This window comes from Phragmites australis, chromosome 13, assembly GCF_958298935.1.
Source record: "Phragmites australis chromosome 13, lpPhrAust1.1, whole genome shotgun sequence".
Classification (NCBI taxonomy): domain Eukaryota; kingdom Viridiplantae; phylum Streptophyta; class Magnoliopsida; order Poales; family Poaceae; genus Phragmites; species Phragmites australis.
Window position 1 is genome coordinate 4,636,691 of NC_084933.1, and position 17,019 is coordinate 4,653,709.

At 39.2% G+C, this 17,019-nt stretch overlaps 1 protein-coding gene across 1 annotated transcript in view; it reads right to left on the bottom strand.

The window, feature by feature from the left end:
* Window positions 1–979: 979 nt before the first annotated feature.
* Window positions 980–17,019, bottom strand: part of LOC133889836 (achilleol B synthase-like) — an 82,550-nt gene continuing 66,510 nt past the window's right edge. The window contains exons 12-18 of the mRNA XM_062330314.1: window positions 12,176–12,232; window positions 10,131–10,177; window positions 9,893–10,036; window positions 9,635–9,812; window positions 1,821–1,895; window positions 1,638–1,721; window positions 980–1,227 (exon numbers count right to left, since the gene is read on the bottom strand). Of these exons, the coding sequence (XP_062186298.1) occupies window positions 1,111–1,227; window positions 1,638–1,721; window positions 1,821–1,895; window positions 9,635–9,812; window positions 9,893–10,036; window positions 10,131–10,177; window positions 12,176–12,232 (702 nt within the window). The 3' untranslated portion in view covers window positions 980–1,110. The remainder of the gene's footprint in view (window positions 1,228–1,637; window positions 1,722–1,820; window positions 1,896–9,634; window positions 9,813–9,892; window positions 10,037–10,130; window positions 10,178–12,175; window positions 12,233–17,019) is intronic.

Sequence of the window (17,019 nt, forward strand, 5' to 3'; positions counted from 1 at the left end):
ACAATGTGTTGTGGCGAGCGTGGCGTGGCTTCTGTTCAAAGAGATCGATTCCAGTAGGACAAGTTGCATATAAAGGTCAGACTTCAGGTGCTGCACCTAATCCTCTTCCTCCACCCCTGTTTCTACACCTACTTTGGCTACAGTGTACTGCTAATAATTTCTTGTAGTGTCAGCAATCTAAAAGAAATTAAAACAATCGAAAGAAAACGTTGTAGTTATCTTAAGAGATGAGAATATTGAATTGTTTAGAGAGGTACTCACATAACCTATAAGCACCTGAGTTTGAGAAAAATAGACAATCTCTTAGCTAGAGACTCTAACAACCGAGCCATTCCTCGGTTCTCGTGTCCTAGCAATCTGATGTTAGGATTAGCACGAGCTTCCTATAGATACAACAATTTGATTGGTGGAGACTCGACACTAACAAACTAAGACCTCTAATCAAAATGACTAGAAACTCGTAACCGCAACACCATGACTCCAAATGGTTACCAACCGTGCTAAAGACCCAAATGACCCTGCAGAAAGACTTATCCTTCCTTTCAATCAAAAATCAAGAAAGAACATTGAAGAACGAAATATGAAATTGCGAATTTCGGTGAACACTCAAATTGGTAGGGTTCCTCAAATGACTGTAGTTGGTAGCTGACACAAGTACTATGACGAAGGTTTTTTTTGGTGTACCTACAGGGTTATCACAATGTGGAATGTGCAAGTTTGTCCTCAATTTAATGCTGCTATGGATGTGAGGAGAGGGCATGGTAAGGGGATAATCTTAGTCACGATTCATGCAATTGGGAAAGGATGCAGATGCAAATAGGAAAAGATTTCAACACGGCCCCTAGTACAGGCACGAGCATGCAAGGTAGGGGACAAGGACATTGTCATCCTTGAAGTCGAGAAAGCAGACCAATAATTGATTATATATATATATATATATATATATATATATATATATATCTTACAAAGTTACTTTTATAATTTAGTAATAATACATTTGTATTTTCATGTCACACTCTGATGCGCCCTTAAGTTGGGTCTTTAAGATACATGGATACTTGTATATCCCAGATACCTTTGTCATAACCCAAATGACCGAAAGTGCCCAGTTTAATCTTTTTTTGCAAGAAGTCGGCGACGAAACTCTCCAAGAGCCCAGATGGGGAACAAGTTCCGGTAGTTGGTGTAATTGAAGAAGAGTGAGGAGTTGAAGTTCCCAACGATTTCCTAAAATCAAAATGCACATAGAACCACGGTACAGTTAAGTTCCGCTATAGCTAACCACAAGAAACTGAAAACGTGAAGAGTATGGAAATGGATCTGTCTTAATAACTCATTTACTGTTGCGTGATCTGTGTCCTGTACACTAATAGCGACCTCAAATTATCTTCCAATTGGAGTTATATACTTATTCATCCAAACATGCTAGTTCTTGTCAGATTCAAACATGACGGAAGAACACTACTATATGTGTCAATTTTAGTAATTTAATCATTATAATTTCCAGGATTCTTAGTGATTATTAAATTGTATAGTTGTCAGATTTCTGCTAAAAAGAAAGCGACTTAATCCTTCAACATTTTTTCTCAGGGAATATTGTACTTAGGTTTATCAATGAAACTAAATTTAACACTTACTTGTTGGGGAAATTCCCCTGTCTCCAGCTGCATGTTGATTAGTTCTTTTGAAGCACGGTATACTGGTGCTGGGTTTTGTTCAGTCTGATCAGAATATCCAACATTTGAAAGATAAGCACATACATACATAAAAATAATATTTATGTGCTAGTTCAAAGGAGGAAAACAAAGGACAAATCAAACCTGTCCAGCATAAAGTAAACCTAACATTGCCAGGGCAGTGTTGACTGCATGTGGACTGCCACTATCAACATACTCCTGTTCATTTGGATCAGAAAATATTATGAGCACAAAATCAAAGTCATTATTATTTTATGAAATAAGATGTAGGAAGAAATGGAAAAAATAAATATCGCGGACTATATGAATAAGGATTTTGGACTAGAAATACTATATATCTTTGGATAGGGTTAACTGAGTGAACATTGTTAAGACCCCACTAGAGTCGAGTACGTAACACTTTTAACTGACTGAACTTTGTAACATATAAACAAATTAAGAAGAAAATGAGTCCTGACTATCTTGGAGCTACGTATTTCAATGAATCAATGATATGCAGTGAACAAAAACGATCAATAGAGCAATGAAAACAATCAAAGGTTATTTTTAGAGTTACTATTGAAGACAAGTTACTCTTTTTTTTACTTTTTTTTTTTGCAGTATCGATCAAGAAATGCTGATTATCATATTAAAGTGAGACGTAATGTCACACAATGTGAGATGTTTTATGAGTTATGACCAGCAACTGTTGGATTGATCTGTGGAACAAACCAATTGTAGGCCATATTGTAGCACCGGGAATTGGGATGCATGAGGATGTAGTCGACCATATTATTATAGATAATGTCTGGGGTTTGATTAAGTACACCTCATTTAAAAAAAAGTTTATGGACTGTAAAGCAAATCAATTGTGGTTATAGAAAGCTACTTTTGTAGGCATTAAGGTCTATCGTCCAAACGAGATAAAACAGGCAATGCTCGTCTAGGTCCTCATGTAAGGACCTAATAAAATCGTCTTCTTTTGGTGTACATGGAACCCAAACGAGATAAAACAGGCCAGGCCAGTCTATGTCCCCATGTAACGACCTAATAAAATCATCTTCCTCTAGTGTACATGCAACTTACTAAAGTAAGCTATCTTTCAAACTGATTTGTTTAAAGCTGTAAATCTGTTTTTGTTCTCATTTTTTGTAGAACTGTGTAGGTCCTAGTTACGAAGAGAAATGGTCCGACATCCTAACCTTTGAATTGGAAGAGGCACGGATGTCGCTACCTACATATTAGATCCTAAATAGATTTAAAATTATCTTCCACCCTCAGCTCCTGACATGGAGTCGACTCCTTGCGGCAAGCGTCTGGAGACGCATCCAGTGGGTGGCTGCCCGGACAGATTATGTTTGGCCCTAGTTTGATTATGATGGGTAGGCTTTATAAAGTACAAGATTGCCCTCCAACAGATATAACTGCAATGTTTAAGGTTCTCAAGTTTTTACCTTGATGGGACCGCTACAGAAAAAAGCCCTTATATTTTTACTACAATATATTACCGGTATGCTTTTATCTTGGCTAATTAGTTATGTAGGTATAACAAAATTGCACTTTATTTCAACTAGATTGTCGTTTTACTATTTATGCTGCTACTAAATCTTTCATCATTGGTAAGATGGAAGTGATGCTGAAGACAACAAGTGAAATGAAGACTTGTAACTTTGATATTTTAGCATGAAAAGCCATGTCAACTTGAATTTTTAAACAATACCACCTAGCTCCATTTTTGTGCCCGCGATGGTCTGCTTGTTTCATTAGAGAATCTGTTGGCGACAAAAATTGACATCTTGTTAGGAGTTTTAGATCTGAAAAATTCAATAGATTGGAACATCCGATGTAATCATTAGAACATCAGATAATTTTTTTTTGTCCAAACCGAGGAGACTGTGTTTGAACAAATTGGACCTTCCGATCACATCAGAATATCCTATGTTAGGATTGGAACATCCGGTTATATATTTTTGGCAAACCGAGAGGTCTATGTTTGAAAACATCGGATATTCTGATATGATCGGAACATCCAATAGTACCATCGGAACATCCGATTAAAATTTTTTGATCCAAGCTGAAAGGTCTATGTTTAAAAAAACCAGACCTTCGGATGATCTGTACATCCGATCAAAGACACTTGAATATCTGATTCGAGTCGAATCCGGATGTTTTGGGAAGAGATAGAGTCGGATTTTTCGAGGAAAAGCATTGGAAGGGTAAAGGAAGAGATAAACCTATTTGGGCTGTAGCCTGCAGGGAAAAGTTCATAATGTACGGGGCTGGGGTGTTTGTTACGTACATATACTAATATGGAAAAAGTCCGTTTTGCCACCCTCAATTATCGCAAAAGTCTATTTTGGAGTCGGCAGTGGACAACGAGCAGTGATAGTCCCCGACTATCACTGCAGGCCTGGGGACCGGCAGTGAAGGGATTACCACTGTTGGCTAAAGGCTTCAGCCAACAGTGAAAGGAATTATCACTAACAGCTGAAGGCTTCAGCCGGTAGTGATTTTTGGTCCCCGATTCAACATGTTTGTGGTAAAAATAAGCAAAAAATATTTTTTCTGAACAAAGACACCCGATCAACTATTGCTCACCCGGTCTCGACTAGAAGCTCGAGTACCGATCACTGCTCACTCGCTATCTTTTTACGCAAGTTCCAGGACTCGAACTCAAGACCTCAATCAGAAGCTCCACGTGTGTGACCTCTCTAACCATCTCACCTCTCATTCGTTCTTGAGTACAATAGCAAAATCAATCCTTTTGACATCTTCTCATCGAACGTTTGAATGGCTATTTGCACATCTAAAAGATCATAAATGAAAAGGTTGTCAACTACAAATTTGTATATCTCGTCGAGTTCTACAATATTAATATAAAGTTTGTCTCCATGCGACTCCGTATGAAAAAGTTTGTGTCCAATCCGTGCAGTGTTCAGTAAAACAGCCATAACATTTCTATACGGAGTATGATTTCGACGTTCGACCTCTACTTTCGAAGCTAATGACGAGACGTATCCGAAAAAAATACATGTCTTTAGACCTGTACCTTCCCTGACCCTGAAAAAAGGCTCAGAAGATCCTCAACAGGACCTCTGAAATTTTTGGGTGAAAACTGACCTTCTCCAATTTGCCTGATAATTTTTGTAGACATAGTGCTACATCTGAAAGTCAGTGCTATGCAGACGTTTCATCAATCCATGTTACCAAACTCACAATAAAAATATCTGAATTTACAGTTTTCAACTTTGTGACCTTTTGTGCGGTTTTTTCGGTGATTCCTGCTAGTTTTACAGTAGATCTAAACCAAAAGTTTGTGGTCAAGTATGTGGATCCCTCTGTATCAGTTTTACACATTTATTTGTGCATCTATATGGTGTTAAATAAAAAAATGATCACCTACAAAATTGTAGATCTCATCGAGAGCTATAATTTTCATATAAAGTTTGTCTTCATCTAATGTTGAAATGAGGAATTTATTTAAACTTCTAAAGGAGGAGCACATTCTAGAACTAACGAATGTTTCTTTCGAGAAAGATAGGATTTATAGTGCATGTAAAGTGGGAAAGCAAGTTGGAGCTCCACACCATGCCAAGAACGTGATAATGACTACAAGATCGTTGGAGATTCTACACATGGATCTATTTGGATCGATTGCCTATATAAGCATCGGCGGTAACAAATATGATTTAGTTATTGTTGATGATTATTCTCGTTTCACTTGGATATTCTTTTTGCATGATAAAAGTGAAGTTCAAGCTACAATCAAGAAATTTGCAAGAAGAGCCCAAAATAAGTTTCATGTGAAGATCAAGAAAGTGAGAAGTGACAACAAACCTGAATTCAAGAACACTCAAGTCGAAGACTTTTTTTGATGAAGAAGGGATCAGGCATGAGTTCTTGGTATCCTACCCCCCCTCAACAAAATGAGGTTATCGAGAGGAAGAATAAGACTCTAATTGAGTCGGTAAGGACCATGCTTGATAAGTACAAGATATCAGATTAATTTTGGGCGGAGGTTGTCAATACAACATGCCATACCATCAACCGGTTATATCTCCATAAGATCTTGAAGAAGACCGCTTACGAGCTTCTAACCGTGTCATACTTTAGAGTTCTTGGTAGTAAGTGCTTCATTATTAATAAGAAGGCCAAAAGTTCTAAAAATTTGCACCTAAGGTTGATAAAGGATTTTTGCTTGGATATGGATCAAATGCCTATGCATACCGCGTTTTTAACAAAATCACCAGTTGCGTTGAAATCATACATGATGTGATATTTGATGAATCTAACATCTCTCAAGTGGAGCAAATTGATCCTAATGTATTAGGTAATGAAAAAAATTCTAAGTGAAGCAATCAAGAAGATGGCAATTGGTAAGATAAAGCCTCAAGAACCACAGGATCAACTAGAGCCCAATATTGGTCAAGATCAACCTAGTTCCTTAACTCAAGTGGAGCCACCTACATCAACTCAAGATCAAGACCAAGGTCAAGATCAAGCTCATGGTGACTCCAACAATCTTCTTGATAATGATGAAGTTGAAGATGTCCAAACTCAAACTCAAGTGCCACACCCAAGAGTACATATAAAGTTGACCTTGCTTGAGTAAAAGGGGTTATCACTGTCGGCTGAAGGCTTCAGCTGGCAGTGAACGGGGTTATCACTGCTGGCTAAAAGTTTCAGCCGGCAGTGATTTTCGCGACCAACATGTTTGTGGTCGAGAAATGCAAAAAATATTTTCCCCATCCGACTTTGTATGAAAAAGTTATGAATTTTTTAAGATATGCTGTCATCCATTATCACTACTGGCTAATCACACAAGCTGGTAGTGATACCAATTATCACTATCGGTTCATAACACGAATAGGCAGTGATACTTGACGAACTATCACTACCAGTTTGTGGCTAGAACCGGCAGTGATAGTTTAGGTATCACTGCCGATCAGTGCCCTCACCCGGTAGTGAAGCATCACTGCTGGCTCAAGCCTTCAGCCGACAGTGATGCCCTTCATCATTGCCAATTCATAAGCCACATTGGTTGATTCATCCCGCGCGGCTTTTGAACCGGTAGTGATGCCCCATCACTGCCGTCCCATTAGGTACCGACAGTGATGTGCGACATATATGGCCAGTTCTATAGTAGTGTGTGAACAAGCCTATGAGCCATACAAACGCTCTGATCGGGGCACCACCTTTCGTGCCCCACATCATGCACTCGAGGAAACTATCATCCATGCCCACCGCCACAAGACGTAGATCTCACCACTAACGTCCTATAGGAAGGAGTAGTAGAAAGCAAAGTAGTCGTTCCTTACACCAGGTGTACCTCTAACGCTGGTTGGAGCATGGTCGTTGGATGAGGATCTCATATATGTCTTGGCTTGTGTTACCACCACAAAACGCAGGCTCAGGTTACTCGCACTACGTGAAAAACAGACAAAGGAGACACTACATAATATGACCCGTCACCTATGATAAAAGTGACGGGTCGTAGTTGTGACCCGTCACTAATGCCAGTCATTGGTGACGGGTGAAAACTTGACTCGTCACCAATGACGACTCATCACTCACATGTTATTGTAGGCCAGTCATTGGTGACGGGTCAAGTTTTGACCCGTCACCAATGACTAACTCATCGGTGACGGGTCTCATAGGCCTATCATAGGTGACGGGTCTCATAGACCTGTCGTAAGTGACAGGTCAAGTTATGACCCATCACTAATTACATTATTCAGAAATACAAAAAATGATCCAAACATTGCAAAAAAAAATTATTTTTTTATTTTTCTCTTATTTTTTCTCACTTCAGAAGCACTAGAATATGAACCATTGTACATTTCTGCTCAAGTTTGATGTAAGGGGTAACGGCTATGGACACAAACGCTCATTCCAAAAATGGTGTAGAAACTTCCGGAGGCGAGAACTCAATCTTCTAAGCCGTTTTAGGCCTCGAAAAATTCACCGAATCTGACAAAGTTGAGGAGAAACGGATGTAACTTTTTCTGTAGATATTCGTAGAGTCAAAAAACGTCGAAATTGGAGTTCGTATGCAAAAGTTATGGCCATTTAACCGAAGGCACTCCGAGTCAACTGGTTTTATGTCTATTGTAAAATTAACATTGGTGACGGGTCATAACTGTGACCCGTCACTTATGACTTGTAATAAGTGACAGGTAATAGTTGTGACCCGTCACTTATGACCCCGGCAAAATAGTTAAAAGGATCTTTTATCCGAGTCCCTTCAAGACGCACGCGAGGTTGAGGTGGTTAGGCAGCTACGCGCGCGAGGGGCCATCGCGAGTTCGATTCCCATGGAACGCACATTCTAAAAACAGCCTGAAAAATAGGTAAAGATACGTGGCGAGTGGTGATAGGCCTGAGTTGGATTGGCTTGGGTGAAAAATATTTTTTTTGACTTTTTTTCGCGTCCAAAAAGCGCGAAAACCGTATATCAGTTGTGACCCGTCACCAATGTTATACCGTCACCAATGACCTTAATAAGTGACGGGTCAAGTTTTGACCCATCACCAATGACCTTATTGGTGACGGGTCCTTAGCCGTCACTTATTACATGTCATCAGTGATGCGTTCGGGGTGACGGGTGACCCGTCACCCATGACGGTTATGACCCGTCACCCTTGTCCATTTTTCACGTAGTGTCGCTGCTGATATTCTTGGGAGGGCAGTGTGCATAGAGGTGGCTAGTTTAGCACGCGTGGAGGACGCTAGTGCAGCAGGTGAAGATGAGAGCGGGAGCGGCAGTGTTGCCGATGCAAAGCCCGACATCACCAGCCGCCTCTTGCACCACGAGCAAGGCAAGGCAATGCCACCAGCCGATGACTGTTCAACTCCGTCTTGGAGCTTGGAGGTGTGGAATTGAGCACAACGGGAAGCATCACTGAGATGCAAATGAGATCCAGCACAGGCATATCGAGATCTGCTATTAAGATTGGGGGAATAGTGGAGGGAAATCGTACTTGGGCCTACAGAGATCGACGGAGGTCTAGGCCCGAGGAGAGAGTCGGAGAGGGGAAGGAAGAAAGGGAGGGGGATGGAGAGAATGATAGGTGGGGCCAGGCTGAGGCTAAGTCAACACACTTGCCAGCATGGATGGAGTGATGTGTCACCAGCATGGAAAAACCGGAGCGGAATCGGGTTGGGGAGGAAATATATATGGTATTGTTAGTCCGAGCAGGTTCGATAAATGGTATATTGTATTTGAGGGAGGAAAAACAGACTTCGACGATAGCTGAGGGAGGCAAAATGGACTTTTTCCTACTAACGAAGGCTGTAAAATATTTTGGCCCCCTACTTGGGCTGAGTCATAGGCTGGCACTATCGTCCAGGGTTAGGGTCGGTTCTGATGGGGAACATACAATGCCATCTATCTTTTTTTGAGTTTGGGAACAATAGTGATAAATTCCCATGACAATTGGTGCACACTTCTTATCCAATATATTGTTTGTTGATAGGAAGATTGGGTGATTGTGATGATCTTTTGGTTGATTCTTATTTAAGTTTTTATTTTTCAAAAGATTCTTCATTCAAGTTAGAAAAGATAACATTGCCCTCCTTATATAGTTTTGTAGGACATGCCTAATATATAGAATAAGTACAGAAGGAACTTCAAAGAATACCAACTAACTAAAAGGTAAAAGAAAACACGCAAACTGATCACCATACAAACTAATCCCTAAATAATGCCAGCCGCCATATGCAAAATTTGTGCTGGCAGACTAACACTCATATAAAAAAGTTATGAACCCCAAAAGAGTCATGCAAGTACCAAGTATTAAGAAACTTAATTTGTTTAGTGTTTTTTGGATGAGATTAGTAATGTACTCCATTTACTATTAGTTTGTTGTCTTAACGCATCACTTGTTTGCTACCAATCATTGGCACATTGGGGACAACTAGTTACGAAGTTCACATGACACAATTGAGAGAAAAATTACCTCAATTTGACAACATATATAGTTCTCTCCCCATCCACCTGTACTTAGCTGCTTTGATAGCAAGAAGTTGCACGCTTTCCTGATACACAAACTGTTCTGGTATGTTCTTCCTGCAGCAACTAATCCTTTTATAGCAAAGAAGGTCGCATAAGTGAAACATACAGCCCAAGAGCCATACCTGTTTAATAAGTTTGTACAAAATTAGCTGTAGGATATGTCACACAGTTTGCAAATCATAGCAACACATTTTTTTCATACCATGAGCCATCCTTTCGTTGTTTTTTCTCAATAAACGATATACCACTTATGATGATTTTTTCTATCTCTTCACGACGGTACATAGGACATATCCCTTTAAACAATATTAAAGCTTGAATCAAGGATGACGTGCATTCGACGTATCTGCATATTTAGTTGAATACCCTTAGTTATTACGCATTTCAGATTGTGAATAACTGCTGTAATTTCAAAACGATCAGACACTTGAATTTCTTACGGATAGTCAACGATGATGTTCCGAAAACTCTCTGAAGGATTGATAAACTGAGTCATGAATGAAGTTAGTTTACATGTAGCTTAAATATTTTGATACAGAAAAGTCATAGTATCATAACAGTCTTCAAATAGAATTACTTATACATTTGAGTGGTGTGTTGTGACAATCTAATAAGATACAAGTTAAGAAAATCTCATGTTTTTCTAATATATAAGTAGCAATCGGCAATATATAGTAAATCATTTAAGTAAAAAGAGCAGCAAAAATACAAATCCATAACGACAGAGGGTGAAATCGCATGCACTTGGATGCAAGACCACATCCAGAGGTGGACTTTTGAGAAATATGCATGTTGATACATGGACCGTGTCCAAAATAGCATATTGTACAACAAAGGCCCATCAAAGGGTCAGTTATGTCTATACCAATCCTTATTATTAGTAAATGGTTGGAACCCTTTTGTATTGGTTTTCTAAAGAGGGTATAATTAAAAGTTTATCATCCTTTTGGTTTCTTCAATTTGTTTCCTAATCATTTGGTTCATGAACACATCAGTTCCTGCAATTGAAGAAAACTATGTTTACTTTTTATCCATTTGTGATGAAGTGGAAACATTAGAGATTTCAATGTTTACTATGTCATTCCAATGCTGTGCTCGGACTTGGGATCCACATTAGATTTGCTATTGGCTAGTAGACCAAATACAGCACTGATCCACATTAGATTTGCTATTTAATGTTGGGAGTCCAATTCTTTCTTCAATCAACTAATGTGGTTTCTATATACCCGATACTCTGTAGTAAAATTTGGTGATAGTATGGACTCTTGTTTGTAGGTAGTTAAGACAACTACAGCAAAATATTTCAGTGATCTTGTTTGCAGTAGCACAAAATTTCTAAAATTTGCAGAAGTGCCAATGATTATTTTAAAAAATGCCACAGTTTATGCTAAGAGAACATAAGTCTTGTCCGATTGGGGCAAACCCAAACATTTGAGTCAAAATCTTGTAAATAATCTGTTTTTTTCTTCTGCTGTCGCTAACCCATATGCATAACCCACTTTTTCTCTAATATATTCCTACAGAGGGACCTTCTCTATCATTTTCCCGTCAGAAAGAAGATGGGGTTTGGCCCCAAGAAGATGAGGCTCAGAACTACTGTAGGATGCTTTCCTATTGTTTTCCATAACAGACATTTGAGCCAGAAGCTTCAGGAAAATCGATGTATATATGTTGTTGACTGCACTAGGCCAACACCCTGACGTCCATCTAATCATCAACGCAATCCTGATGATGTCCCGAAGGACCTCTAGCAAGATTTGCATTAATAAAACAATCTACAACTCAAACAAGATGATGACCTTCCACCATAGGGTGTGATCAATTGCTATTACAGTAAGGTGCTAGTTAAATTCACTCATTAAGGTTATATGCTTAATATGTCTTTTTATAACTACTGCGTTCAAGTTAAAAAAATAGGATACTGAGAGTTCAGGTGCGATGGTCATGTATGTGTGATTTTGCGTGATGTCAACTTGCTTTCTTTTACATGCATGCCAGACTTTCTCATGAGGAGTTCCAGAGTTGATTTTAGTACAAATAACTCTCATGTGTGCAAATTGATGAACCTTGTTCGTATCATTTACTAGCTGTTATATATCTGTTCACACTCAAGTTCATGACTCATGTGAGGTGTTATCATCTATAAATATTGTGATATGAGCAAATCAATGCGGGATGGAGTCGCATATATGTAAAGCAATGAGGGGCCTGTCTACAGGAAAGAGCGCCAGTTAGTGAAGTTCGCATATTCGAAACCCTGATAATATAAACTCCAGTTCTTTTTCTAAAGGAGAATTGAGCTGTACAACAAGTTTGCTCATTAATGGATTTTTCCAAATTGTGCTTCATTTCTAACTCTTGAGATGTTCTCAAAACTTAAAATTTAATGCTTAGTTTAGGTGACTGCTATCTCAAAAAAGGTTTTTAGGATATTGAAAAAAAGGTTAGGTTACTATAGAACAATAACACCATAAAAGGTACTCACCTCTACCCATGAACTGGTTCTTTTACATTCTGCTGAAGATATCGTACCATCTTTGTTCTTTAAGAGAATAGAACAATAGTTGTGTCAGTCAACTGAATTTGAAATGAAGTAAAATAAAATCATTTTTCATAATAAAAAAATTATAAATGTTGATCATACACATGTAGCTAAGCTAATTACTTGAAACAATTCTAGACACAAATGAACCGTGATAACATCATTATTATTGTCCGTTTGTATCTATAACTGATAGTGATAGCATCATTATCACTGACGGTTTCAAACCGGTAGTGATGATCCTAGATTACTACTGTAGCTTGCTCATTGTCCTTCCACAACCGATAGTGATGCAGTTATGAACCAACAATGATTAGGGTTTCTATAGTAGCATCTGTACACTGGTAATATCTTTGTTGAATAATGGATACTATTTTACTAAATGCAAAACTAAGGCAATCTGGTTTGGAGCTCACTCTATCAAATGCATCTCCATCCAAACAACCATGCAAAAAATAACCTAAGAAAGGATTGATCACATGAAACAGGAAAATCAAGAGCAAGAGCATCTGTGGCATGCCGGCGCTGCGAGATGTGTTGCTACCGTGTAGAACTTTGTTGTGAACAATTGGCACAGTCAAACTCTGTCAAGCACACGACATCTGTGCAGCTGCTGTCAACTGGTACCTGCAAAATACGGGTTGTCGTAGCCCAGTTGTGGCTGCTATAGTAACTATAGTGGCAAATGTTATGTCCAAGAACCTTAGCATCATAAAATTTAAGCCGTGGAGAAGACAAGGAGGTGGATAGGAGACACACGGGCGCAAAGGACATGACTGGTGAGCTTGGTGAGCCACTGGTCTTCTTATCACACTACGTAAGATATGAACATAAGAGACACCATATTATTAGTGACGGTTGCTCAGAAACCGTCACTAATATTCTATTAATGACCGGCTCAATGATGACCTATCACTAATGTGACTAAGGGCTGAGTCCTAGCCAAGACCCGTCAGTAATGACGTCATTAGTGATGGGAGGGGAAATCACCCATCACTAAAGACCTCCATGATGGCTCACATGAAAGCCCATCACTAATGACGGAGTCTAATGACACGTAGAGATGGTATACCTCACAAAAGATATCCCACTCACCAGTGATGGGTGATAGCTATAACCCATCATTGATAATTAAGTCATTAGTGACGGCTCATATCAAAGCCCATCATTAATGACAAAGTCATTAGTGACAGGTAGAGACGGTACACGTCATTAAAGATAGTCTACTCATCAATGACGGGTGATAGATATACCTGTCACTGATAATTAAGTCATTAGTGACGGGTGATGCTATAACCCATCACTAATGAATAGTCTATATATAACTTGAACCCTAGCTTACCTTTCCTCTTCAAAGACCCTCCCTCCCCCGCAAAACTCCATCCTCCTGGGCCATGTTTCTCTCGGGAGGCGATTAGGGCTTCAGCCCTGACTCCCCCCCTGCCATCGTTGGAGCCCGTTCGCCCTCCGCCATCCCATGCCGGTCACCAATTCTCTACGCTAATCTGCCGCCCTTGGTGCTCATCTCCGGCTCCATCGCCACTAGGGTTAGGTTTTCTGGCAGCCGACACCAACCCCCCTCCCCCTACCTCCGCTCGCCGGAGGGCTCGAGCTCACATGGTTCTCCTCAGCTCCAGGTAAGAGGCTCTCCACGATTCGGTTCATTTAGCCTCATTTTCCGCTTTGTGTCAAGCAATTCTACTAGTTTAGGGGTCCTCCTCGTGTTTCTGCTCGCCCTCATGTGCGATTTCAACTATTTTGGGGGTGCGGTTGGGGCTCAAATTGTGAACTTTGGAGGTGCATGCATCTGTGCAATCGATTTTGGGAAATCGAGCATATTGAGGTGAAAATGGTGGCGTGGGCTAAATGGTGGAGGTTGATTTGGTTTCGGGTTTTGACCATTGTGGTTGTCTAGCGCTACTGTCACCATGCGTTGTCTGAGTGAATCTAAGTGCTATTCCTCCTGCCAAAAGGCTAATTTTTATGCTATGTATTGGTGCTTAGTGGATGGTGTAGACTGAGGGCACATAAATTGTGCATGAACCACATGCTGCTTCTAACGAGCGTTTGTGAGGCTTGTTCAACCCTATATGGATTTCTATTTGGTGTGTAGGGTGCTTGAAATTATTTGAAGAATGATGTCTAGGTGACCATGTTGGAAAATTGATAAATTTCCAGTTCATGATTACTTAGTTTGATGAACATTCCCAAGTTATGTAAGGCCCTGTTTGGATACAAAGTCTTTTTGAACTTTTAGAAAAATACTACGGTTTTGGAAAACATGGAGGTGTTTGGATGCAACAGATCTTGTAGTTTTGAAAACCATAGTATTGCTAAACTATAGTATTTTTGGAGTTTTGGAAAATCCACACTAGACCTGTTGTTTTAAACCATGGTAATGTGTGGCTCTGCTTTTCTAAAACTGCACTTTTTCAATACTATAGTTTTTGGAAACTACGACATCCAAATAGGCTCATGACAACATGCACTTATTATTTTGTTTCCTATGCTGTTATTTGTTGACGCAAAGCATATATTTGCATAGCTTAATGATGGTTCATATGCCAACTTTAAGGACATGTTGCCTCCATTTAAAATATTACGACTATCAATTAATGTTTTGCATCTGATTATGTGTTTTTTTTTGTGCTTTCTGTCAACCATTGCTTTTGGTTCTTTCTAGATTATCTGATATTAGGACTCTTCTAAATACGAGATTAAAATTCTTGCATTGCTAGTCTGAGGCAATTCCACGATTAACTTGTTTTGTATTCTCTTATTGATTCAGTTGGAAGTACTCAAGGAAACTCACTCCACAGTGTTTGTATCTTTCTGTTGTATGAGTCAGTTGCTTTTGAGGTATTCCTCTTACTTAACAATGCAAACAAGAAAAAAAAGGTGCTGCAAGATATGCAGCTGGGGATCATGCCAATCCTAAAACAAGCAGGAGATCCAGAAGCTGAACTGAAACTACTAATCTTTTTAGCTACTTACTAAATATCCACATTGCTAATTTCTTCCAAGCAAATAAGAGAATTGCTGATAATTTGATTGTCGTTATGTACATAGTTTTCTATATATATTAATGACTTGCTCTTTTTGGGCCAAATGTTTAGATTACTTTTGGTGCACAGATGTATACCCTTACTATAGTAATAATGTAATATTAGCATATACATGGTTCTGGTGTTAGGAACTTTTTTACCGAGAACTAACAAAGTGCAAACTTCTCTCTTATATTTTTTTATTAACATTAAGACTCATGCATTTGTATTTATTGCCTAGGCCAGCACTCTGATGGCATTGCAGATGATGGTCCAATCAATACCATATTCCAAATCTTATGACGAGTGATTAGCTACACCCGTCACTGATAATTAAGTATGTATATATATATGCACCTTCGTCATGGGCCCGCCCAACCGATGAGCAGGAATATATATTGGCTCATTTGGATTGAGACCCAAGTTGCTGGTATTCCCTATGTATTGCACGCCCAATCCAAGGTCCCGGTGTCCCACCGTGTTTGATGCTCCAGTCCAATAATAGCTTGGATCCGTGTGAGTGGCAGGGGTACTAGTTGCACAAGGGGTGGTGTGAGCAGCGAATGTGCGAATTTGAAATATTGAATGCATTTTTCTCTGAAAGCATGCATGGAAACCATCTGAACTATATAGTGTTGCATAGAATTAGTGCAACAAAATGAGATTCAACATGGATATATTGTTTTCCTTTTATTTTTTAAATCAAGTTTTTTGAATGTACTATCTTCACAATTTTAATAAACTATTTCAATAATCTATTGTAAAATGTTGAATTTGTATTTCCAATTTTTGAATAGTGGGCCATGTGACACAAAGGAACCTTCAGTCGTGTGTTGTATAGGGAGTCATCAAGTGACCCCATCAAAACTTTGGTAAGAGGTGGGTGTTTAAATTGATATGTTAACTTTGGTTAGTTGTGACTATGACATGTGGACCTCACGAACTGTTAACATTTTGTAACATTAGAACATAGTCAAGATGGATCTTGAATGTATTCTATATCTAATCACTAGGAATATGATAATTTAAACATATTGTTAACCAAATATACTGATTAGTAAGTATTATCGTTAGAAGTGTGTTGAACAAACAATTAAAGCATTTTGCAACAACCCAAGCTTACATATCACATGCCAAACGTACTCCAAGCTTGCCAAAAGTTTTGTGAGCTCCATAGTCACCTTCAAATTGACCTTGCTTTGGAATAACTTGTACTATGACTTGCCAAATTTCCATGGCACGCTGGTAGGGACCTGGCCAAATGCTAGCCAAAAGTTGTTGGTATTACCAAAATTTGGTAAGGTTGCTGAGGGTAACAAAATAAACATACCCTATAAGTTGGGACTAGCAATCATGGCTCGAATACAAATCTAGAGAGAAAAGAAGCTCAATCCTGAAAAGACAGGAGGGGAGGAGTTATTTTGTTTTGGATGCAGGATAGAGGGAGAGGGGACGAAAGATAATGTTTGGAATTAATCTTATCATTAGTCTCTGTATGTTTATCTTTTGTTCATTTGCATGTAGTGAACATGTAGGCTTCCTCATGATAATGTGCGGCACAAAAGGTCATGGCTTGATTCGGAGTGCATGCACGGCTAGGTTCCAATGTGGCATGAGATACAGTGCATTTGCATGTGAGTTTTGAAGCGCAACGAACTGCATGGATGAGTCTTGCTCACTTAGGAGCATTTTCTGAAATGTTATTGGATCATTTAGTGATTCTATGCAATATATTATTGTGCG